Genomic DNA, 25,962 nt, shown 5'->3' on the forward strand with positions numbered 1-25,962 from the left:
CAACATTGTAGAGATGTCAGTTTTCCTCAAGTTAATTTATAAATTCAGAGCAATGCCAATCAGAATCTTTCTTTAGGGATTTCGAGAAGCTGACTTAAAATTTTAAATGGAAGAGTAAAGGAACATGAATAACTAAGATAAATTTGAAAGCAAATGACTTTCCACTTGGAAAAATAAAACAAAATTAGTTCTCTCTCATCACTTAATATATACAAATTAAAACACCATATCTATCTGGAAGAATGAAATTGTGAAATAAAATTTAAAAATATAGAAGAGGCTAGGCGTAGTGGTTCGTGCCTATAATCCCAGCACTTTGGGAGGCCAAGGTGGGAGGATTGCTTGAGCCCAGAAGTTTGAGACCAGCCAGAGCAATATAGTGAGACCCTGTCTCTACAAACACTAAAAAATGAGCTGAGCATCATGGCACACACCTGTAGTTCCAGCTATTTAGCAGGCTGAGGCAGAAGGATCCCTTAAGCCCAGGAGTTCAAGGCTGCAATGAGCTGTGATCATGCCACTGCACTCCCACCTGGGTGACAGAGTGAGACCCTGTCTCACACATACATATTTATGGTTTTTGCTTTGTAAGTGTCCCCAGTTGAGAAGCAAAATCTATAAATTTGGCCACTTGAAGACTTTAAAATTTTGCATAAAAAAGGTACTATATGTATGATTAAAAAAATAAAGCAACAGATTAAGAAGATATTTTCTCTAAGTAACAAAAGTAGAGTATACACATTACTTGCTCATGCTTAGAAGTGAAATATGCTGGGTTGGAGTCCCGGCCACCTCCCAGCTGTGTGATCTCGGGTAAGTTACAGTATCTCTCTGTGCACCATTTCCCCATCTTTAAAATGGAGTGGGGATTAGCCAGGCACGGTGGCTCACACCTGTAATCTCAGCACTTTGGGAGGCCAAGGCGGGTGGATCACGAGGTCAGGAGTTTGAGACCAGCCTGGCCAACATGGTGAAACTCCATCTCTAATAAAGATACAAAAAATTAGCTGGGTGTGGTGGCATGCACCTGTAATCCCAGCTACTTGGGAGGCTGAGGCAGGAGAATTGCTTGAACCCGGGAGGCGGAGGTTGCAGTGTGCTGAGATCGCACCATTGCACTCCAGCCTGGGTGACAGGGCGAGACTCCACCTCAAAAATAAATAAAAATAAAGTGAGGATTGTAATAGTACCTCTAAACACAGGATAGTGCCTGGCACATAGGAACTCATTAATAAAAGTTAGTTGCTATTTAAATAACACTGGCCACACGCGGTGGTTCACCTCTGTCATCTCAGCACTTTGGGAAGCTGAGGTGGGTGGATCACTTGAGGCCAGGAGTTTGAGACCAGCCTGGCCAATATGGTGAAACACTGTCTCTATTAAAAATACAAAAATTAGCTGCGCATGGTGGCAGACACCTGTAATCCCAGCTACTTGGGAAGCTGAGGCAGGAGAATGGCTTGAATCCAGGAGGTGGAGGTTGCAGTGAGCCAACATCACACCACTGCACTCCAGCCTGGGTGTCAGAGCAAGACTCTACCTCAAAAAATAAAGAAATAAATAACACCCACAAATACTCAAGAAAACGGCAAATAGCCAAATAGTGTTTATCAGACTCTTAAGTAGACAGCTCAATTAGCAACCTTCGGCTCCATCTGTGGGCCAAACGGTGTGCTCTTAACTCAAGAAGTGCCCCGCAGGTCTGATTCTGACTGGAGGGATGTTCTGCTCCATGAGGGCCCACATGGAAAACTGTGGGTTCAACACTAACCTCTCAAGAGGATGTTAGATCCCAAAGCTGCGGCGGTGTTTTTTGTTTGTTTGTTTTTTGAGACGAGTTTCGCTCTTGTTGCCCAGGCTGGAGAGCGATGGTGCGATCTTAGCTCACTGCAACCTCCGCTTCCCAGGCTCAAGCAATTCTCTGACCTCAGCCTCCCGAGTAGGGGGTTACAGGTGCCCACCACCATGCCCGGCTAATTTTTGTATTTTTAGTAGAGACGGAGTTTCACCATGTTGGCCAGGCTGGTCTCCAACTCCTGACCTCAGGTGATCCGCCCGCCTCGGCCACCCAAAGTGTTGGGATTACAGACGTGAGCCACCGCGCCCGGCTGTGTGTTTTTATTCTCAGATTCTTTTCTTGAAATACTGGAGGAGGAGTCAGAGTCTGGGTTACTCTGGGCTCACTAGATCTGTGACCTCACTCAGCCCCATGTGCTCCTCATCCCTGGAGGGATTGGACGAGGGGACCTCTAAAATTCTGTTTCTAACTAGGTCTTCCATAATGTCCATGGAATTTACACGGGGGAGCGTGACATCTTAAGGACACTTTTTTGGAATAAAATATGGCATTTCTAATGTTTCTAGAAATAGGGGCAAAGATACAGCCCTGACCCCTTTGTTCACGAGGCTGATGTCACAAGAGAGATGTCCTAGATGACACTGTGGGGGCAAAAGGGCAGTATGAGCCGAAGCAAGTCCTGGGTCTCCACAAGCACACACGGCTCCTTCCCGGTCTGCCCGAGAGCCTGTAGATCCCCGGCCACCCCTGCTTCTTAACCCCTGAGACCCTGCCTAGGTCCCCATACACTGTCAATGTCTGGTCTTCTTTTCTGACCCCATTAGAAAATAAAAATGACCGGCCAGGCGCAGTGGCTCACGCCTGTCATCCCAGCACTCTGGGCGGCTGAGGCAGGTGGGTCACCTGAGGTCAGGAGTTTGAGACCAGCTTGACCAACATGGTGAAACTCCGTCTCTACTAAAAATACATTAGCCGGGTATGGTGGTATACACCTGTGATCCCAGGATCAGGAGGCTGAGGCAGGAGAATCGCTTGAACCTGGGAGGCAGAGGTTGTGGTGAGCCAAGATTGCGCTACTGCATTCCAGCCTGGCTGACAGAGCAAGACTCCGTCTCAAAAATTAAAAAAAAAAAAGAAAAAGAAAAGAAAAATGACCACAGTGGTTATTATCTTAGCCTCATGGTAAGGATTTCAGTTTTAGGCCTATATTTTAGCTCTGATGGGGGTCTATGAGTTTCAGGGAATTAAAAATTCACGTTCCCTTACCTGCCAAATTTATTCACCAAGGGGCCGACCAGGAGGGATCCGATAAACCCTCCGAACGGAAACATGGACACGGTTACAGACCAGAGCAACGTCAAGGGGAAGTCTTCCATGAATTCACCGGTCCTACCATAGTAAGTCTCATTGTAAAATTGTTGCATGAGCTAGGAGACAAAGCAAAACAGAACACCAAAATAATTTGATCCGGTTTTGCAGGAAGAACATTAGCTGTTAGGACACCCAACAAAATAACCCGGGCACACAGAGACCAACCTTACTAACCGGGGGGTGATGGGAGGCAGGACAGAGCTTCATGAGCAGTGAGAAGGGTGGGCACCCACCGGGAGGGCTGGGAAGCCTCTGAGCAGCAAACCACCCTGGGTATTTCTCAGCCAGAAAGGGATGACTCCAATTTTCCAATCAGTTGGGAGACCCCTGGCCCCTCCGGATTCCCTCTAAATGGCAAGGCCACAGAAGATCTGAGCCCCCCCTGGAGCCCAGCCCACTGTGTGTCCATCCAGACCTAGCTCATCCCAAGAGCCCTGTGTCTGCGAGTTCCCTTGGGTCTGTGCTGTGTCCGGAGGGTGTCTCCCTCTCCCTTTGCTTCAGGACCCACTGCGTGAACAGCCCCAGGCTGGCCAGTCCCACCCAGGAAATGGGCTGCTCCAAACGCCCTCCCCACATCTTGCTCACCACAGTGACCTACCAGTGCTGGGGAGTTGACAGCAGCCACGTTGTACCCATACTGGAAGGACGACCCAAAGGCAGCTATCAGGGTTGCCAGGGCAAGCACAAGCGTCAGCCTCTGCAGAGATCACAGCTTAGGTCAGGAAGCAGCCCCAGGGTTCCAGGGCCCTCCCGCTTTACTTCAGTTTCGTAGAAAGATGTAACAGAATCTGAAGATCCGTAGTCTTGAGACTACTCCATTCCTTGAAACCTACCATCAACCCACCTTGGGTTATGACAGGCTTTCTCAACCACAGCACTTTTGACACTTGGGGTCTGATAATTCTTTGTTATGGGGGCTGTCCTGAGCACAGCAGGATGTTTACAGCATCCTGTAAACACGGTGCCAGTAGCACCCCTCTCCCCAGCTGCGACAACCCAAATGTCTTCCAACATTGTTAAGTGTCCCTGGGTGGGGAAGTGCTCCATTTGAGAACCACCGCATCAGAAAGAAGCTGAAACCTACTTCTCTAACACTGCAGCTACTGCAGCTGATGTTTGAATTGCTCCTGTGACATTCCTGCCACGTGGGGCATTTGCCAACTGTAGCAAATGTGCTCTTGCACCATCTCAAACATAAACTCCCAGAAAATCAAAGAGAAAAAAAGAAATTTTTGGCTATTTCGGGCCACTGAAAATTTCCTTCCAGACAATCTTTAATGACAAGAAGGAGCTGTGGGCTTAAAATCTACAGGCCTCAGTTTTGAATCTACCCGTTGCCACTTTTCAGCTTAATTTCTAGGATCTTCAGTTTCCTCATCTCTAAAATGAGGACAATCACACTCTCTCACAGAGTGTTTGCCAGGATTAATTACAACCATGTCTAGCTGCAGAGGTGAATCTGCTGTTGGAGAGAGCTTGAGACGCTGCTCTCTGACTTGCCATCAAAGGACCTTCTTCCATCTACTCTGATGGACAGCCCCATTTCTTTCTTTTTTTTTTTTTTTTTGAGACGGATTCTTGCTCTGTCACCCAGGCTGGAGTGCAGTGGCGCAATCTCGGCTCACTGCAAACTCCGCCTCCCGGGTTCACGCCATTCTCCTGCCTCAGCCTCCCGAATAGCTGGGACTACAGGTGCCCGCCACCACACCTGGCTAATTTTTTGTGTTTTTTAGTAGAGACGGGGTTTCACCGTGTTAGCCAGGATGGTCTCGATCTCCTGACCTCATGATCTGACCACCTCGGCCTCCCAAAGTACTGAGATTACAGGCATGAGCCACTGTGCCTGGCCAGAGAGCCCCCTTTCACAGGTGACACAGGTTCATGCTCGGCCCTCCAAAGACAAGACGAGCACTATCCCACTGAATCTAAATCTACAGAGAATCTTTTTTTTTTTTTTTTTTTTTTGAGACAGAGTCTTGCTTTCTTGCCCTGGCTGGAGTGCTGTGGTGCTATTATAGCTCACTGTGTCCTCAACCTCCTGGGCTCAAGTGATCCTCCCACCTCAGCCTCCCGAGTAGCTGGGACTACGGGTGCATGCCATCATTCCTGGCAATTAAAAAAAATTTTTTTATAGAGACAGGGGTCTCATTATATTGTCCAAGCTGGTCTCAAACTCCTGGGCTCAAGCCATCCTCCTGCCTCGGCCTCCCAAAGTGCTGGGATTGTAGGCATGAGCCACTGTGCCCAGCCTAAAGAGGATGTCTTGAGAGAAGTAAGTGAGGAGCCAGATAGGGAGAGAAACAATATCTTTCCTGCCTTGTCATGGGGCCCCAGATGGGGTGGAGTGAACCTCTGAAAGGCAGCATCTGCAAGGAGCCCTGGTGAAGAGCAAAAACACACTACACACACACACACACAAAATACACACACATACACACACACTACACACACACACACACAACACACAATACACACACAACACACACTATACACACACAATACACACTACACACAACACACACCCTCCACACACACCCCACACATACACACCCCCCCACACATATGCACACATACATACACCACACACACATCATACACACACCACACACATACCCCACACACACCACACACATACACACCACCCCCCACCCCCACACACATAGGCACAAATACACCACACATACATACATACAGCCCACACACCCCCACACACACACCACATACACACAGCCCACCCCACACACACACAGCTCACCCCACACACAATAGGCTTGGCTCACCTCCCATCTGACTCGCTCTGTGTATTCATTCATTCACTCGTCTATTCAGCCATTCAATCATTCAACATATTGGGCACCCAATGTGAACCAGCATTGCTCTAAGTGTGGGGGATATAGTGGTGAACAAACAAGACAGACAAAAATCCCTCCCCTATAGCTGTTCTACTGCTTGATTTTGTTACAGACGAAGAGAGAGGGGTGGGGGTGGGAGGAAGAAAGGGAAGAAAATGTTGATTAAAAAATTCTTTTCTGGGCACTATGGCTCATGCCTATAATCCCAGCACTTTGGGAGGTTGAGATGGGTAGACTGCTTGAGCCCAGGAGTTCTCGGCCAGCCCAGGCAACATGGTGAAACCTCGTCTCTACTAAAAACTCAAAAATTCGCTGGGCATGATGTGCACCTATAATCCCAACTACTCAGGAGGCTGAGGTGGAAGGATCACTTGAGCACGGGAGGCGGAGGTTGCAGTAAGCTGAGATCACACCACTGCACTCCAGCCTGGGTGACAGTGCAAGACCCTGTCTCAAAAAAAAAAAAGAAAAGAAAAAAGAAAAAATCCCTTCTATCTGAGTGTGATGGCAAACGCTGGTAATCCCAGCACTTTGAGAAGCTAAGGTAGGAGGATCGCTTGAGCCCAGGAGTTTGAGACCAGATTGGGCAACATAGGGAGATCCTGTCTCTACCAAAAAAATTTTAAAAATTAGCTGGGTGTGGTGGCACACACCTGTGGTCCCAGCTACTCAGGAGGCTGAGGTGGGAGGATCGCTTGAGCCCAGGAATTCAAGGCTGCAGTGAGCTATGGCTGCACCACTGCACTCCAGCCTGGGCCACAAAATGAGACGCTATCTCAAAAAAAAAAAAAAAAGTTCTTTTCTAATTCTCTTCTCAGTAAGACGAGACTGCAACCAGCTTCATTCACACAGCCAAGTGCAGCTCTTGACCACTCCCTCAGTCTGATGAGTGCCCTAAGGTTTGAAGTCCTTTGGGGTCAGGGGTGGGGTTCTGGCCAGCAGCACAGTCAACAAGCACAGCCCAGCTGGTGGAGCTGGCTGGTTCCCAGGGCTCATGCCCCAGAGTTGGGGGTTCTGCCAGGCACCATGGATCGCCAGCTCCCTGACTGCTTTGATGGGATCCCAGCAAAAATGATCAGAGAGACTATGGAGGAGAGATCAGAGCGACTAAATGATCAGGCTATAGAGTCTCTTGAGCATAGAGCACTCAATTCACCCTCCATTCTTTCACTGCCTCTCTGAATTCAAGCCACAGGCACATTCTGTGGGCGCAGTAGGAATCACAGCTCACTCTCCTAAGAGTAGCAAAGTTATTCTGGGTGGGTTCTCACTAACTCTGCTGGTCCAACCACCTTTATTAAACAAATAAGCATGGCCAGCTAACTGGACTCCAGGAAGCACAGTACCCTCGGTAAGCAAGACAACTGCCCCCAGCAGACTACTGTCAATGGTAAAGACACACATTAAGAAACTATATGAGAATGTAATAAACTGTAACTGTAGTAAGTACTAAGAAGAAAAACACAGGAGTGGTTAAAAAGAGAGGTCTGGGGAGCAACATTTCACTGAGGAGAGGAGGGAGAAGAAGAGAGTGATTCAGAGAAAGAGAACAGCATGTGGAAAGGCCTGAGGCAGGTGGAGCTCAGAACCTTTGAGCATCTGGAATTTGGCCAGTGTGGCTGGAGCGTGGGGAAAGGAGGGCAAACCGGGGTGAGGGCCACAGAAAAGACTGGGCGTTCACTCCATATTCACTCCATCTGTTCCCTCCATGTGCTCTGTAGCTGAGGAGTGGGATGGAAGGACTTGAACTTTTAAAAAATTACTCCAGGCTGGGTGCAGTGGCTCACACCTGTAATCCCAGCACTTTGGGAGGCCAAGGCGGGAGGATCACTTGAGGTCAGGAGTTTGAGACCAGCTTGGGCAACATGGTGAAACCCCATCTGTACTAAAAATACAAAAATAAGCCAGGCATGGTGGCATATGCCTGTAGTCCCAGCTACTAAGGAGGCTAAGGCAGGAGAATCGCTTGAACCCAGGAGAAGGAGGTTGCAGTGAGCCGAGATCACGTCATTGCACTCCAGTCTGGGAAACAGAGCAAGGCTCTGTCTCAAAAAATAAATAACAAATTAAAAAATTACCCTAGCTGCCACGTGCAGAGCAGAAGGGAGACCAAGGAGCGGGTTACTGCAGAGGCCAGCAGACAGCAGATGGGCACTTGGGTAATGGAACGGGCCATGGTAGGTGTTAAAAGTACCAGCTTTGAGGACTATCGAGGATGTGAATTAAAAAGACTTGATATCCCATGAGGAAAATGCAAATAAAAATCAGCATGAGACACCACTTCTCACCCTGTGAGTTCGACTTACAGAGTTCAACTTTTTCAGATTCCACACATGAGATCATGTGTCTTCCCGTGCCTGGCTTATTTCACTTTGGTGATAAATTGTATACTTTTATCTATTAATATGTACTTTGTGTGTGTGTGTAGAGACAGAGTCTCACTTTGTTGCCCAGGCTGGTCTCAATCCTCCTGCCTCAGCCTCCCAAAGTGCTGGTATTACAGGTGTGAGCTGCCATGCCCAGCCTGTACACTTTATTTATTTAAATTTTTGTTGTTGTTGTTTTGAGACGGAGTCTTGCTCTGTCGCCCAGGCTGGAGTGCAGTGGCACAATCTCAGCTCACTGTAAGTGCAGCTCACAATTTCAGCCTCCCGGATAGCTGGGATTACAGGTGCATGCCACCACGCCTGGCTAATTTTTGTATATTTAGTAGAGATGGGGTTTCACCATGTTGGCCAGGCTGGTCTCAAACTCCTGACCTCAAGTGATCCACCTGCCTTGGCCTCCTAGAGTGCTGGGATTACAGGTGTGAGCCACCACACCAGGCTATTATTTACATTTTTTATAGAGACAGGGTCTTGCTATGTTGCCCAAGCTAGTCTTGAACTCCTGGTCTCAAGCAATCCTCTCACCTCAGCCTCCCAAAGTGTTGGTTTTATAAGTGTGAGCCACAGTGCCAGCCTGGGCCTGCGTACTTTAGAGGGGTGAAATTGTATGGTATTGAGTTATATTCTCAATAAAGATGCAGTACTACATTTTAAAAGGCACATAGTAGAAAGAAGGCTTAAGCCCTCTTTCTTTCTTTTTTTGCTTTCCAGGAGGGAGAACAAAAAGAATTTGGTACTGGGCTGGATTAGGGCATGAGGAAAAGGGAGGGGCTAAAGAGGATGTGCGGGTCTCTGGCCAGCTTGTTAAAATGAGAAGCTCCAGTGACCCCCAGCCGTGACCGGGAGGGGCTCTCCTTAGAGGCTAAGGAGGTTGCCATGACTCTGAGCTGTGCTTCAGGGAGAAACCAGAAACCACATTCCTCATGCTGTCAGTAAACCAGCTTCCTGCCTTTCATAATACAGAGAACATTTTGAGACTTTAGTAATAACAACCACCCCGAGAAAGAAAAGAAACTTTTGGGGGGATGTGCACCCCTTTAAATGACCGGTCCAGCAAAGCACTGAAATACGGCAGCAGTCACATCTTATTCCCACATGAGCTAAGTCATCTGCCTGCTATGTGGACTCTACACTGAGTGTTGCCACCAAGTAGTAGTAACTTAGCCTAACAATGCCATACACCAGACACCATAACGCATACTCTACAGTCAACAATGTAGGCCAGGCGCAGTAGCTCACGCCTGTAATCCCAGCACTTTGGTAGGAGGCTGAGGTGGGCGGATCACGAGGTCAGGAGTTCGAGACCAGCCTGGACAACATGGTGAAACTCCATCTCTACTAAAAATACAAAAGTTAGCCGGGCATGGTGGCGCACATCTGTAATCCCAGCTACTCGGGAGGCTGAGGCAGGAGAACTGCCTGAACCCAGGAGGTGGAGGTTGCAGTGAGCCGAGATCGTGCCATTGCACTCCAGGCTAGGTGACAAAAGCAAGATTCTGTCTCAAAAAAAAAAAAAAAAATGTATAGCCTATCACTAAATCAATGTCATTTCTCTAAACCAGTAAGAATTCCTAACAAACACCGTTTGTAATCACTCCTCTCCTGGTTTGTCCTTTTTTCTTTAAAATCTTGAACCTCTCCTATGCTCTCCAAAGTACTTCCCAGTGTTTCCCAGGGCTGCAGTCCTCAATCTTGGCCCCAGTACACTCTCTACATTAATTTTGCTTCCATTTCTTTTTTTAGGTTGACAGTCCTCAAGGCTGACTTTCTGACAGGGTGCGATTCAAGGTCACTGGGAAGGGAGCCCAAACCATCTCCCTTAGAAATCCATCCTGAAGTTTCTGTTGTCAGAGAGACATTCTTTCAGCTCAAAACTTTTCCTTGTTAGGAATCTCCAGTCAGAATGCAAACATCCCTGGAGTAGTCAGCGCTCCTGGAGGATCAGTACTTCAAGCTATATCACTTTATCACACTGTTGAACTCAGTTTCACAAACAGGTAGTGGAAGGCGCAGGGAGAGATGAGCATCATCAGCTGCTGTGGTGGTTTGGAGCACAGCTTCTGGAGCCCAGGAGTGTGGGATGGAAGCCTGGCTCTGCTGGGCTGTGTGGCCCTGGGCAACTCCCTGAACTTCTCAGTTCCTTCACCTTTAGAATGGGGATAATGGGCCTGGCCTGGTGGTCCATGCCTGTAATCCCAGCACTTTGGGAGGCTGAGGCAGGAGGATGGCTTGAGTCCAGGAGTTTGAGACCAGCCTGGGCAACATAGTGAGACCTCGTCTCTATAAAAAAATTTAAAAATAAGGCAGGAGTATCGCTTGAGCCCAGGAGGCTGCAATGAGCCGTGATTGTGCCACTGCCCTCCAGCCTGGGTGATAGAGCCAGACCCTGCCTCAAAAAAAAAAAAAAAAAAACTTTCGAGGATAATGATACCACCACAGGAATAAATGAGTTCACTGGTATAGAACACTTAGGACCATGCCTGGTCTGTAGTAGGTGTTACAAATGGGTTAATTAATCCATTAATTACAAATGAATATCAGTGAGGACCCAGAGAGCACAGAGGGGTGTTAGTTGCTCAACTAGTTAGGATACTCAACTAGTTGCTGGTGGAGCCACTCCACAAAAATGTGTCTTTATTTTCCAAAGCACTTCGGCATCTTTTTATTGAGGTGGGGAACTTTATTCAACAATCCTTTGTTTTTTTTGAGACACAGTCTCACTCTGGCTGGAGTCACCCAGGCTGGAGTGCAGTGGCAGTGGCACTATCTCTGCTCGCTGCAACCTCTGCCTCCCAGGCTCAGGCGATCCTCCCACCTCAGCCTCTAGAGCAGCTGGGACTATAGGCGCGGTCACCATGCCCAGCTAATTTTTGTATATTTTGTAGAGACCAAGTTTTGCCATGTTGCCCAGGCTGGTCCCAAATTTGTGGGCTCAAGCAATCCGCTTGCCTCGGCCTCCCAAACTGATGGGATTATAGGCCAGAGCCACTGCAACTGGCCCTCAATTCTTATGTAGTTGTAAAATATCTTGTTGTACCTTTTTTTTTTTTTCCTAATCCATTTTATTTTTCTCTTTCAGACCAAGAGTCTTTTTTTCCTGGCAGAAAGTCCTTGGTGCACATCTGATAAATGTCAGTGTTTGCCCTCTACATAAGAGAAAAGCAGGGCTGAGTGCAGTGGCTCAGGCCTACAATCCAAGCGCTTTGGGAGGCCGAGGCAGAAGGCACAGTTGAGCCCAGTAGCCCAAGACCAGCCTGGATATAGTGAGACCCCGTCTCTTCAAAATATTTCAAAATTAGCCAAGCGTGGTGCTACATGCCTGTAGTCCCAGCTACTCGGGAGGCTGAGGTGGGAGGATTGCTGGAGCCCCGGACTTCAGGGCCGCAGTGAGCTATGATCCCATCATTGCACTCTGGCCTGGTCAACAGAGTAAGACCCTGTCTCAAAATTAAAAAAAAAAAAAAGAAAGAAAAAGAAGAGAAAAGGCCAGTGAGGCCACTGCCACACAACCACTGAGGGGCAGGGAGCTGGCTCCACACTGCCAGACGCCCTCCTCTCCAGACCGCGCAGCCTCTGTAGGCTTCGCCTGCCCCCGCATTTCTCCTTGACTCCTACATCCACTCTTGGCTGCACTTAATGATTTCCCAGATTCTTACAGACCATTGGAATCGCTTCCTTCGGAGTGTTTCAGGAAGCCCAGCACGCCCTGGCTTTCTCCCCAAGGGGCAGGCTGCTCTCAGGAGCGGGAAGCCCATCTCCACCTTCATCCCTCTGGCCCAGAGGAGGCTTCCTTCCCTGGAGGGCTGAGGCAGCGGGCAGCGGGGTCAGCCCATGCCTCTCCCATGTGGCCATCTGAATCATTTCCTTTCGCAATGTGTGACTCAGTTTCAGGGCCTGCCACGTGGGGGTGTTTCCATTCCTTTCTGCAGCTGCACTTGGTGGATGTGGGGAACGTGACAGTTGTGCCTTTCTCTGGACAGCAGAAGACCTTCCTGACCCCCAAACACCTAAGTCCTCGTCACCTCCGTTTCTTTTCTATAAAATGGAGGTGATAACACTTGATTTGTCTGACACTTTCTTAGTTGTGAGACAAACAAGATGACCCAAGCAAAGGGGCTGAGTAGACTCCAAAGCAGTGCCTCTCAGTTGAGGGCTGGGAGTTGATTCTGCCCTCTCGGGGACATTGGTTGTCACTCCTGGGGGAAGGTGCTACTGCATCTGGAAGGTAGAGCCAGGGATGCTGCTAAACATCTTGTAACACACAAGACAGCCCCTACAACAAAGCATTAGCCAGCGGCGAATGGCAATCATGCGGAGGTGGAGAAGCCAGCTCTAAAGAATGATGGAAAAGTAGTAACGTTTACGATGGCCAGGCATGGTGGCTCACACCTGTAACCCCAGCACTTTGGGAAGCTGAGGTGGGCAGATCACCTGAAGTCAGGAGTTTTAGACCAGCCTGGCCAACATGGTGAAACCCCGTCTCTACTAAAAATACAAAAATTAGCTGGGTGTGGTGGTGCATGCCTGTAATCCCAGCTACTCAGGAGGCTGAGGTGGGAGGATCGCCTGAGCCCAGGGGGTGGAGGTTGCAGTGAACCTTGATCGCACCACTGTACTCCAGCCTGGGTGACAGAGCAAGACTCTGTGTCAAAAAAAAAAAGAGAGAGAGAGACAGAGAAAAGTAGTAACATTTACGGGGAACTCACTCTGTGCCAGGTACTTCACGTGCATTGTCTCATTTAATTGCTCCAGCACCCTATGAGGTGGTATGGTTATTACTCCCATTTTACAAATGAGAAAACTGAGGCACAGAAGAGTTAAAGAACTTGCCCAAGTCCCACAGCTAGAATAGGATGGAGCAGGAATGAATCCTGGGGGCTTCTACTTCCCAGGCCCACTCTTTTTTTTTTTTTTTTTTTTTTTTTTGAGATGAAGTTTCGCTCTTGTTGCCCAGGCTGGAGTGCAATGGTGCGATCTCAGCTCATTGCAGCCTCTGCTTCCTGGGTTCAAGTGATTCTCCTGCCTCAGCCTCCTGAGTAGCTGGGATTACAGGCACCTGCCACCATGCCTGGCTAATTTTTGTATTTTTAGTAGAGATGGGGTTTTACCATGTTGGCCAGGCTGGTCTCGAACTCCTGACCTCAGGTGATCCACCCACCTCGGCCTCCCAAGACCCACTCTTAATCTATGTGCTACAGAGCATGTTTCCAGTCTGCCTATGGTGAGGGGTCTCACATCCATGCCTGAACAAATGCTGTTTTGCAAAAATGTGCACCACCCTTCCTCCACTCCAAATATAAACAGATGGCTATTGTGATGAATAAATGCAAATTCTTATAAAGTGTTAATAAGTCAATGTTACTTTTCTGACATTATGCATTTTCCTTAATCAAGGGAATCTAGAAAGTAAACTGCAATTATGTTATGGCAGTCCAGGAAAATTTTTCATCTCTAAAACAAGGGAGCCTCAGTATCTAAAAGGCAGGAAACCTACGTGACAGATCTGAACTAAATTCAAATCAAGCAACGCCTTTTCTGAGTTTATCTTGCTTTCATGCGGCTCAGCTACGTTACTTGCTGAAAAAGTAAATTAACTGCCCTGAAGCCAAAAGCAAAACGAAGGCAGAGCGAAACATCTCACCAACCATAGAAGGATTTTGCAGCTAACGTGTTTGGTTCAAGTTGGGACAAATGAATCCTTTGGGTCTCTTCCATTCAGTTACAGATCCTGCTTTTAAAGGCAGGATCTTTTAAACTGTTCCAATAGAATGATTTCCACAGAGCACTTGTCTCTAAACCTCTCTCCTCCCTATAAAAGACCACCTGCTGGACAAGACTTTCGCCCTCTCCCCACCACGATCCCTCCCAACACAGAGTTCCCTCTGCAACACCAGAAGCCCCCGCAGCGACTCTCCAGAAAGGCTGAACAGGCCCTGGCAGCCAAGCCTGCTCTTGGCCCCTTTCCCTGAGCAACACACTCACCCCTTCCTTCATACTCTGATCCTGTTGCTCCATGCTTGCTCTGGAAGGGCAGAGTGCCGCTCACCTCCTTTTAGCCAAAGTAACGTGTGCACTGAATGGAGAGAGAAGACATTCTGGGTGCACTTTGGTCATACCAAATAACAGCCAATAGCATTTTTATAGCCAGATTAAGTCAGAATAACCCTTTCAGGAACCTGGTCTTCCTTTCACTTCTGCTTTTAAATGAAACGTCTGGGGTTTGGCTAAGCAAGTGGGTACCCCCTGGGGACTGCAGGCCCAGCACTGTCCTGATGGAACAGTCTGTGGTACTTCCCCATTGCTAAAGTCTCTACCAGTCAGGCTCATGGTGAATGACGGGAAGGGTTATATTTCTGTCAGGAACGCGTGGCAAACAACAGCTGTCATCCACCCTACGTGACACCAGGTAAAACGAGGGCAACAGATTGGGCCACTAGAGACCTCATAGATGCTGTCCCTGCCAGGAAAACTATAGTCAAGTGTCTCTTGGTGGAGAGTCAGTTTTGCCCAAGTCACTGTGTAACACTGTTTGGGGAAAGTTTCTCATTTTCTGTTTTTTTGTTTTTTTTTTTTTTAGACGGAGGAGTTTCGCTCTTGTCCCAGGCTGGAGTGCAGTGGCATGATCTCGGCTCACTACAACCTCTGCCTCCTGAGTTCAAGCAATTCTCCTGCTTCCACCTCCTGAGTAGCTGGGATTACAGGCGTGCACTACCACGCTCAGCTAATTTTTATATTTTTAGTAAACACGGGGTTTTGCCACGCTGGCCAGGCTGGTCTCGAACTCCTGACCTCAAGTGATCCACCCTCCTTGGCCTCCCAAAGTGCTGGGATTACAGGCATGAGCCATCGCGCCCGGCCTCTTATTTTCCATTTTAAGGAACTCAGAATGACCTAGAGATGTTACTTTCTGTGTATTCATCACTGCTGGGAAGGTGGTAAATACCTCGAACCCCTTTCCAGGCAGGGCGGGGAAAGTGAGTCACAGCAGCTGGTCTGGGTCCCGCCATCTCAAGGCCAGGCCATTGTCAGCCCCCTGTGCTTGGCACTCATTCAGCTTCCACAGGGCACGCCAGGGCAAGTGGCCAAAATCCAAAGTCTCACAAGTCCCGCAGGTTTTCATCTTTACAGGACATACTCCCAGTTCTATTTGCTGTGGCGTAAATCCAGTTACTTTAGTGATTGATTCTGAATCTCATGCATCTTTAAACAAGCAGAGACTGGGAGCCTGTGTTAGGCACTGTTCCTTGCATTAGCAGCAAATCCCCAGGGTTGCTCAGGGTGGGAGACTGTGAGAAGCCTAGCAGCGTGGCTGTCTGTGTGTGTGTGTTGGGGGGTCGGGGTGGGGGGGGGTCCCTATTCACAAGAGAGAACTCAGCATTCCCTTTCACCAGTTTCACTGCCTTTTTCTTCAGCGTACCACTGTCCTAGCACACTGACTTGTGACTAACTCATAGCAAGACCAGAGGTTTCCAATTATTTCAAAGATCTAGAAAAAGTTTCCAAAGAAAATGCACTTTAATTGCAGGGGTAGGGTGGGGAGAGGAAATCAACCATGGGGGAGTGAGGAGACGGGTACAGGCGTGCAATCCAACAAAAAGAAGCATCCGGCCGGGCGCGGTGGCTCACGCCTGTAATCCCAGCACCTGGGGAAGCCAAGGTGGGTGGATCCCCTGAAGTCAGGAGTTCGAGACCAGCCTGACCAACATGGTGAAACCCTGTCTTTACTAAAAATACAAAAATTAGCCAGGCATGGTGGCAGACGCCTGTAATCCCACCTACTTGGGAGGCTGAGGCAGGAGAATAGCTGGAACCCGGGAGGCGGAGGTTGCAGTGCGCCTAGATCACATCACTGCACTCCAGCCTGGGCGACAGAGCGAGACTCATCTCCGTCCCCCACCCTCCCCCCAAAAATAATCGTCCAAAGTTTATAGTCATCAGTCATGTCAAGTGCATGACACCTGCTTCTATCTAGGCCCAGATCTTCCACTTCTCCCTGCCTTTGGGCGAGGGGGTAACTAAAAACAGGGGTCGCTGGCGGGGACGCAGACACTCCCAGTCCCCGCCTTGACGGCCCGGCCTGGGGAAGCGGGGACAGTGAGCCAGGCCCTCAGGCCCAGAGGGGATCATCCCGGGAGCTGCGGGCCGCAGTACCTGGTTCCTGCCAGTGACAGGGCGTCGCAAGCACAGCCATGGCGTCACCAACGCTCGACCCGTGCTTCCGCTCTGGAGGGAGCCGAGCGCGGGGAGGAGGGCGTGGCGGGAGGCCGTCATGACGCCAGGCTGCGGGCCGCTCTGCCAGTCCCTCTGCCTGGGGGGCCTGCGGGCTCCGGCTGGGTCCTGTCCCTGCCCAGGACCCCTCTGCCTCAGCCCGGATCCCCCTCGGCCTCTGCCTCAGCCCGGGTTCCCCTTGGCCTCGGTCCCCCTCTGCCTCAGCCCAGATCCCCCCCAGCCTCAGCCCGGGTTCCCCTCCGCCTTTGCCCGAGTCCCCCTCAGCCTCACCCGGGTCCCCTTCAGCTTCTGCCAGAGTAACCCTCAGCCTCGCCCGGGTCCTCCTTCTGGCCAGGGACCCCCAACCTTCGTGGCGGGCGGACCAGCCTCCAGGCCCCTGCCTCAGGCCGCCGTTAGGCCGAGGCCTGCAGGCTCCAAGAGCAGGGCGGGGAGGGAGACTGTGAGAAGCCTAGTGGCTCAAAGATGGAGGACGGGGATGGCGGCCGGGGATGGCGGCGGTGAGGTGGGACTGGGGGAGGGGAGTGGTCCTGGCAGACCTGAGGCAAGAGGATCGCTTGAGCCCAGGAATTCGATCATGCCACTGCACTCCAGCCTAGGTGACAGAGCAAGACTTTAATTTTAATAAAAATTAAATTAAATATTAAAGTTCCATCTGGCTGTCCAGAGGTGAACTGATGAGGGGACAAGAGACCGCTGGATTTGGGAGTGGGGAGAAGGAGCAGTGGAAGGTCTTTGCCATAGCCCAGGTGAAAGAACAATGTGACTTGGACCAGTATGGGGATGGAGAAGACAGAAGTAGATACACTTGAGGGATATTTAGGATGGAAAATTGACAATCACTTGGTGACAGGATGGGGGAGAACAAATAGGAGCACTTCTATTACTGTTATAATAAAACACAACTGGGCCAGGCGTGGTAGCCTGTAAACCCAGCATTTTGGGAGGCTGGGGCAAGTGGATCACTTGAGGTCAGGAGTTCGAGACCACCCTGGCCAAAATGGTGAAACCCCGTTTCTACTAAAAATACAAAAAAAAAAAAAAAAAAAATGAGCCGGTCGTGGTGGTGTGCGCCTGTAATTCCAGCTACTTGGGTGGCTGAAGTAGGAGAATCGCTTGAACCCAAGAGGCGGAAGTTGCAGTGAGCTGAGATCACACCACTACACTCCAGCCTGGGTGACAGAGCGAGACTCTTGTCTCCAAAAAAAAAATAAAAAGTAAAACAGAAATAAAAGTTACCTTTCTGAATCAGAATGAAAAGCAAATGTCTTATATAAGAAAAATTTAACCAGGGCAAAATATTGGGTTAACACTACACCACAAAGTAGGCTGGCACATCTCCGGGCTGTTCTGTGACCAGACAATGATATCAGGACTTCAGTCACTACTGGCCTCACCTCTGCTAGGAATGTTCCAGAATTTTAAAGTTTTGCCATGGGCCTCTTTTGTACAGGCTGCTAATGGCTTCTCCTCCCCATCCATAAATCCATTTGGTCAGTGCCTCTTCTGTAGGAATAGAATTGGGAGCAAGACCTGCGGCTGCCCAAAATAAAGACATTTCCCCATTGCTCTTGCAGTCAGTACAGACATAAAGTTCCGCTTAATGCAATGTATGCAAGATGCCATATGGCAGGCAGCTTCCAGAAACTTTGCTCTCTTAGCTTTGCCTCTTTCTCCATCATGCTTCCTGGAATGTAGATGCCACCAGCTTGGGCCTTGAGATTGAAGCCCCACAGGACACAGCACCAAGCTTGGAGGAGCTGGGGCCCCTTACCCTGTGGAGCACCATCCCAGCTCCCCACCACCAACCTGACTTAGTAGGGAAGAAAAATACTTCATTTTGTTTTCCATCACTTGCAGCTGAAACTGTTTCTCACTGGTATAACTATTAAATGCATGCCTGAAAATCTGTTAGGACAGAAAACGGGAAGATATTCTACCAAAGCCTCTGGTGGTGCAAATGGTGGAGTCTCTTCTGCTTCACTCAGTACATGCTTCTGTACTGTGAGTTAGTTCATTTGCAGATGGTAAACAAGAGAATGCTGGCCGGGTGCGGTGGCTCACGCCTGTAATCCCAGCACTTTGGGAGGCCAAGGCAGGCAGATTACAGGAGTTCAAGACCAGACTGGCCAACATGGTGAAACCTGGTCTCTATTAAAAATACAAAAATTAGCCAGGCTTGGTGGCGGGAGCCTGTAACCCCAGCTACTCAGGAAGCTGAGGCGGGAGAATCGCTTGAACCCAGGTGGTGGAGGTTGCAGTGGGCTGAGATCGAGCCACTACACTCCCGCCTGGGTGACAGCGCAAAACTCCATCTCCAAAAATTAAAAAAAAAAAAAAAGAATACTGTCAGTAGAATGCATAAATTGTGTTTGTGTTCTTAACAGCATGTTCATATAATAGTTTGAGGTGGTGGTGGGGCGGAGGGGGGCAAGCATTCTCTCAACGAAAGAGCAAGGCTTAGCAACTGTTAACCAAAAAGTATCTGAGACAGGTCTCAATCAATTTAGAAGTTTATTTTGCCAAGGTTAAGGACATGCCCAGAAGAAAAAAGCAGAATCTCAGAAACAGTCTGTGGTCTGTGCCTTTCTCCAAAGATAATTTTGAGGGCTTCAAGATTTAAAGAAAAGCTGGCTGGAGGGGAAAGAGGGAGAGTATGGTAATCTACATGTTACAAGAGAAAAGGTACAAGTAGAGGAATCATCAATTACATGTCTGTCTCTTACTCAGTAAATCAGCACTTTACATAAAGTGAGGTGAACACAGAGTAGCTATTTGTGGAGATATTTAACCTCTTATCTGTCGCTGTCTGCTTAGGAACAAAAGGAAAGACAGCTCCTTGCATGACTCAGCTTTCAGCTTAATTTTTTTTTTTTCTTTTTTGGCAGAGTGAATTGGGGTCCTGAGTTTTTTATTTTCCTTTCACACAATGTATGAAGACCTTAAAGAGAAAACGCTGCAAATTCTGCAGGGCTCTGGGCTGGTTTTGTGATTTCAAGAAGCACTTTCTCCTGTAATCCTGGCATTTTGGGAGGCCGAGGCAGGAGGATCGCTTGAGCCCAGGAGTTCGAGACCAGCCTGGGCAACATAGTGAGACCATATCTCTACAAATAATCAAAAATTATCCGGGTGTGGTGGTGTGCACCTGTAGTCCCAGCTACTTGAGAGGCTGAGGCAGAAGAATTGCTTGAGCCAGGAACTTCAGGCTGCAGTGAGCTGTGACTGAGCCACAGAACTTGGCTTGAGCAACAGAGTGAGATCCCATCTCAAAAAAAACAAAACAAAACAAAAAAAGAAGTGCTTTCCAAGCTTTCTGTGGAGTCCTAATTAGGGAAAAGGAGTCAGATTGGCAGCACCAGGGGAAAGCAAAAGAGAAAGCAAATAAGCTATAAATCTGCCTTTCTTCATGGTCCAGAACAGATAAACAAAGAGGAAGCAGATGAGTTATAGGTCTGTCTGTGTTTATGTCCCAGGAAGCGTAGCCCTTCTGAGCAAATAACACACATAACTCGCAAACTTCCCACTTAACATCAAACCTCAATTTATCAAACATCCCGGCTGACAGAAGAAGGCAGGTTAGCTCCTGCAGCCGTGGCGTAATCCATCATCCCAAGAACCATCCTGTAAAATCCCCAGCAAGCCTTTGTTTCCTTGCAGTCTGCTCCTCTTCTACTGATACCGCCCGTTGCCTCCTTGCAAACGTATTTTCCTACTTCTCTAATAAATCTGTCTTTCTCTGCCTACAACTGTCTTGGTAAATTCTTTTACTCCCGTGCCACTGGCCCAGACAGTTGTCACTCCCCTGTGACCCTTTCAATAATCTTAAACCAAATGGTGGAGTTAGGAGGACAGTTTAAGACATTTTCATATGTAATTTGTTTGTTTTAATTGATTATAGCCTGAATTGGATTTTCAATTTTTTTTTTTTTTTTTGAGACGAAGTCTGGCTCTTGTCCCCCAGGCTGGAGTGCAATGGCATGATCTCAACTCACTGTAACCTCAGCCTCCCAAGTTCAAGTGATTCTCCTGCCTCAACCTCTCGAGTAGTTGGGATTACAGGCACCTGCCACCACGCCTGGCTAATTTTTGTATTTTTAGTAGAGACGGGGTTTCACCATGTTGGTCAGGCTGGTCTTGAACTCCTGACCTCAGGTGATCCACCCACCTCGGCCTCCCAAAGTGCTGGGATTACAGGCGTGAGCCACAGTGCCCGGCTTTTTTTTTTTTTTTTTAAGACGGAGTCCTGCTGTGTTGCCCAGGCTGAGGTGCAGTCGCACAATCTTGGCTCACTGCAACCTCCACCTCCCAGATTCAAGCGATTCTCCTGCCTCAGCCTCCTGAGTAACTGCAATTACAGATGCACGCCACCATGCCTGGCTAATTTTTGTATTTTTAGTAGAGGCGGGGTTTCACCATGTTGGCCAGGCTGGTCTCCTGACCTCAAATGATCTGACTGCCTCAGCCTCCCAAAGTGCTGGGATTACAGGTGTGAGCCACCACACCTGGCCGGATTTTCAATTTTGATGAAACAGCTCAACTAGGAGTGAAAGCCCCAAAGGCCCTAATCTGAGAAGAGAAAGCAGGAGTTCCCCCAGGCGGTAGAGATCTGCCCTAGCTGCTGTGCTTATCAAGACTGCATTTATACTCGTTTGTGTTCAGATTGTAAAACTGCATAGGATTCAAATGGTCCTTGCCAGTCCTTTCTCCCCTTAAGCCCTGTTATTTTTATGTGCCACTTGGCAGAATATCATGTTCTTTAGGAACATGTATATCACACGATAGCAGAAATGCCTATATGTGCCTTTGACGCACAAAACGGGGTTGCTATCCTGGTGGTGTCTATATTTGGCTTGCTTGATTGATGGGGAGAGGAAATGGCTCTTGGCCACACCCATTTATTAATCTAAAGTAAAAAACTGAGGCGAAATCCATACAAGTAGAGAGTTTATTTGGGCCAAGTTTGAGGACTGCAACCCAGGAGCATAGATTCAAGTTGCCCTGAATGTATGTTCCTATCAGCAATAGTTACAAGTGTGGTGTTTTTTTTTGTTTTTCTTTTTTTTGAGTTGGGAGTCTCACTCTTGTTGCCCAGACTAGAGTGCAGTGGCGCGATCTCAGCTCACTGCAACCTCCGTCTCCCGGGTTCAAGCAATTCTTCTGCCTCAGCCTCCCTAGTGGCTGGGATTACATGTGCCTGCCACCACGCCTGGCTAATTTTGTATTTTTAGTAGAGATAGGGTTTCACCATGTTGGCCAGGCTGGTCTCGAACTCCTGACCTCGTGATCCGCTCACCTCGGCCTCCCAAAGTGCTGGAATTATAGGCGTGAGCCACCACGCCCAGCCTTACAAGTGGGTTTTTAAAAGAAAAAAGGAAGGCTGGACACAGTGGCTCATGCCTATAATCCCAGCACTTTGGGAGGCTGAGGCAGGCAGATCACTTGAGCTCAGGAGTTCAAGACTAGTCTGGCCAAAATGGTAAGATACCATCTCTACAAAAATACAAAAATTAGCCAGGCATGGTGCTGCACGCCTGTAGTCCCAGCCACTTGGGAGGCTGGAGTGGAAGGATTGTTTGAGCCTGGGAGGTGGAGGTTGCAGTGAACTGAGATAGGGCCACTGCACTCCTGCCTGGGCAAGAGAGTCAAAACCTGTCTCAAAAAAAAAAAAAAAAAATAGAAAGTAAAGGCTGGGCACAGTGGCTCACGCCTGTAATCCCAGCATTTTGGGAGGCTGAGGTGGGTGGATCGCCTGAGGTCAGGAGTTCGAGACCAGCCTGGCCAACATAGTGAAACCCCCGTCTCCACTAAAAATACAAAAAAAAGAAAAAAATTAGCTAGGTGTGGTGGCGGGCACCTGTAATTCCAGCTACTCGGGAGGCTGAGGCAGGAGAATCATTTGAACCTGGTTGCAGTGAGCCAAGATCATCCCATTGCACTCTAGCCTGAGCAACAAGGGTGAAACAGGGAGAGAGGGAGGCAGAGAGGGAGGGAGGGAGGGGCGGAGGGAAGGAGGAAAGAAGGGAGGGAGAGGTGGGCAATGGGAGTGTTGGTCCTGATCCAGACCCCAAGAGAAGGTTCTTGGACTTCGTGTGAGAAGGAATTTGGGTGAGTCCATAGAGTAAGGTGAAAGCAAGTTTATTAAGAAAGTAAAGAAATAAAAAGAAGGCTACTCCATAGGCAGAGCAGTGGCCTGAGCTGCTCAACTGATTATACTTATAATTAGTTCTTGTTCTTTGCTAAACAAGGGGAGGATTATCCACTAGTTTTCTGGGAAAGGGGTGGACAATTCCCTGGAACTGAGGGCTCCTCCCACTTTTAGGCCATATAGAGTAATTTCCTGAGATTGCCATGGCATTTGTAAACTGTCATGGCACTGGTGGGAAGGTCTCTTAGCATGCTAATGTATTATAATTACTATATAATGAGCAATGAGGACAACCAGAAGTCACTTTCATCACCATCTTGTTCGGTGGGTTTTTGTGGCTTCTTTACCACACCCTTTCATCAGCAAGGTTTTTGTGACCTTGTGTTGACTTCTTATTTCATCCTGTGACTAAGAATGCCTAAACCTCCTGGGAATGCAGCCCAGTAGGTCTCGGCCTCACTTTACTCGGTACCTATGCAAGATGGAGTCGCTCTGGTTCCAATGCCTCTGACGGGAGGCGGGAAAGGGACAGAAGACTTCATATTGGGTACAGTGTACAGCGCTTGGGTGATGGGTGCACCCAAATCCCAGAAATTACCCCTAACGAATTTATCCATGTAACCAAGAACCACTTGTATCCCCAAAAACTATTGAAAAACATTTCATTTAAAGAAGAGATAGTTCTTTACCAAGAATTTACATCAAAACCGTGTAAACTGTAGATCGACTCTACATTGTTCTTTGTACCATGAATTCCAAAACCCCGAAGAAAATGGGTGAGGCAGCTATCGGGAACAAAGTGTCGTCAAATAGCTGCCCTGGACATGGGTGGGGAAGTGACCCAACTTCCCACTCACGTCTCTCTGGGCCTAATAAATTCTGCGAACCTCGCAGGGCTCACACTGCTCGGCTGTTTTTCTTTTCCCACATTCCAGGTTTAGATAAGGAAGGAATCACTAACAGATTCAGAGCGGACCTGACCACCCCACAGTGCCCTTGCTTTGCTTTTGGCACAGGCAGTGTATCTCATCTGGGGAAGGGAGAGGGGTGCATCCAGTCGGCTGACACAGGACCTCCCAACCCCAGTGCCCACGCGCGGTGTCTCCCTCTTCCTCTTCTGTGAAAAGCCACACCCCACCTTGGGCATGCCACCTGGCTGCCGGAACCCAAGTCTGCAGGGTGGGTCTAGAAAACGTGCGCCTTCGAAGTTTATCTTCCTTCAGGAGCCAGTTCTGTATTCTGTCCTCACTTGAGCTCCCTTCCAAGCTCCTACTAGATGTCCCCGAGGCAGAGAGATTGTTGATCACGCTCTGATATGCCTGGGGTGTAAACTTCAGAGACATGACAAGGTGCCTGTGTGTTTTCTTACCAAGAACAGAATTTGACCTCACCTATCAGAGAGTGCACGTGCACAGGAAGGGCGTGCTCCTGGAGAAGCATAGGCAGAAGACGTGAAAGCCGGAGCAGCAGAGGCTCTTCAGGAACCAAGGGGCTTCTGTCGGTTACACATTACCCTGGATAGACACTCCTCTTTTTATTTTTGATTTATTTGTTTATTTTGTTGAGACAGAGTCTCATTCTGTCACCCAGGCTGGAGTACAGTGGCATGACCTCGGCTCCCTGCAACCTTTGCCTCCTGGGCTCAAGCAATTCTCCTGCCTCAGCCTCCCGAATAGCTGGGATTACATACATGAGCCACCATGCTCAGCTAATTTTTTGAATTTTTAGTAGAGACGGGGTTTCACCCTGTTGGCCAGGCTGATCTCGAACTCCCGACCTCAGGTGATCTGCCCACCTCGGCCTCCCAAAGTGCTGGGATTACAGGCATGAGCCACCACGCCCAGCCGATACCCCTCTTTTTAAAAACATCATAACATAAAACTTACCATTTTAACTGTACATTTTATGTACCAGTTGAGTTGTGGTAAGTATATTCACATTGTTATGAAACAGATCTCCAGAAACTTTTCATCTTGCAAAACTGAAACTCCGTCCCCATTAAACAACTACTCCCCATTTCCCCCCCCCCCCCCGCAAAGCCCCTGGCAACCACCATTCTACTTTTCTGCTTCTACGAATTTGGGCACTCACGATACCTCATGTAAGTAGGATCATGCAGTATTTGTCTTTTTGTAACTGATTTCCGAAGACTTAGAGCATGTCTTCATGAGTCCTTCATGTTGTAACATGGAACAAGATTGCCTTCCTAAGGCTGGATCATACTCCATTGTGCACACACCACATCCGGTTTACCCATTTATCTGTCAGAGGTCACTTAGGTTGCTTCTATTAATACCTTTGGCAATTGTGGGAAATGCAGCTATGCACATGGGTGTACAAGGATCTCGCTGAGCCCCCGCTTTCAATTATTTTGGATATATACCCAGAAGTGGGTCACTGGATCACATGATAATTCTATTTTTAATTTTTTTTAGGAATCACCATTCTGTTTTCCACAGTAGCTACGCCATTTTACATTCTCACCAACAGTACATAAGAGTTTCAATTTCTCCACGTCCTCACCAGCATTTGTTATTTTCTGGGTTGTTGTTGTTGTCGTTGTTGTTGTCATCGTTGTTGTTGTTTTTGGAAGTAGCCATCCTAACAGGTGTGAGATGATCTCTCATTGTGGTTTTGATTTGCATTTCCCTAATGATGAGTGATGTTGAGTATCTTTTCACATTCGTGTTGGCCATCTGTACATCTTTGGAGAAATGTCTATTCAAGTTCTTTCCTAATGAGACCATTCTCTTTGATCACAGAAAATGAGACCAGGCAGGCCATAAATAACATCCAGTGGTGTGCAGGAGCCAGCTTATATATAATGTGAAAACAAATAATTCAAAATCAAAGCTGTTGGAAATTGGAATATTTTGAGTCTTAAAGGAATGTGCTTATGGGACCTTTAATCCCTCTTGCCTGGGATGATAGGTGTGAGTCACTCCGCCTGGCCTTGAATAAACTCCTTTAAACTGGATTCTGATCCTTTCAATTATTTCAGGTTGCCAATAACCTCATCAAAATGAAAAAGTGGTGGGTGAGGTTGCTCACGCCTGCAAACTCAGCACCTCAGAGGCCAAGGTAGGCGAATCACTCGAGCTCAGGAGTTAAGACTGGCCTGGGCAATGTGGTGAAACCTCATCTCTACAAAAAATACTAAAAACAAATAAACAAACAAAAAAA

General features: G+C 48.3%; 1 protein-coding gene across 2 annotated transcripts in view; it reads right to left on the reverse strand.

Moving 5' to 3' along the window:
• The window catches only part of SLC2A5 (solute carrier family 2 member 5), a 47,029-nt gene that overhangs the window by 16,979 nt on the left and 4,088 nt on the right, over positions 1-25,962 (reverse strand). The window contains exons 1-4 of one of the 2 annotated variants that reach the window (XM_030805412.1): positions 16,908-17,117; positions 14,391-14,481; positions 3,768-3,866; positions 3,065-3,225 (exon numbers count right to left, since the gene is read on the reverse strand). In XM_030805412.1, coding sequence (XP_030661272.1) covers positions 3,065-3,225; positions 3,768-3,866; positions 14,391-14,423 — 293 coding nt within the window. In that variant the 5' untranslated portion in view covers positions 14,424-14,481; positions 16,908-17,117. Of the gene's footprint in view, positions 1-3,064; positions 3,226-3,767; positions 3,867-14,390; positions 14,482-16,907; positions 17,118-25,962 lie in introns of those variants that run through there. The other variant, XM_030805411.1, reaches the window with a different exon arrangement.

This window comes from Nomascus leucogenys, chromosome 24 (assembly GCF_006542625.1).
Source record: "Nomascus leucogenys isolate Asia chromosome 24, Asia_NLE_v1, whole genome shotgun sequence".
NCBI classification, from domain to species: Eukaryota; Metazoa; Chordata; class Mammalia; order Primates; family Hylobatidae; genus Nomascus; species Nomascus leucogenys.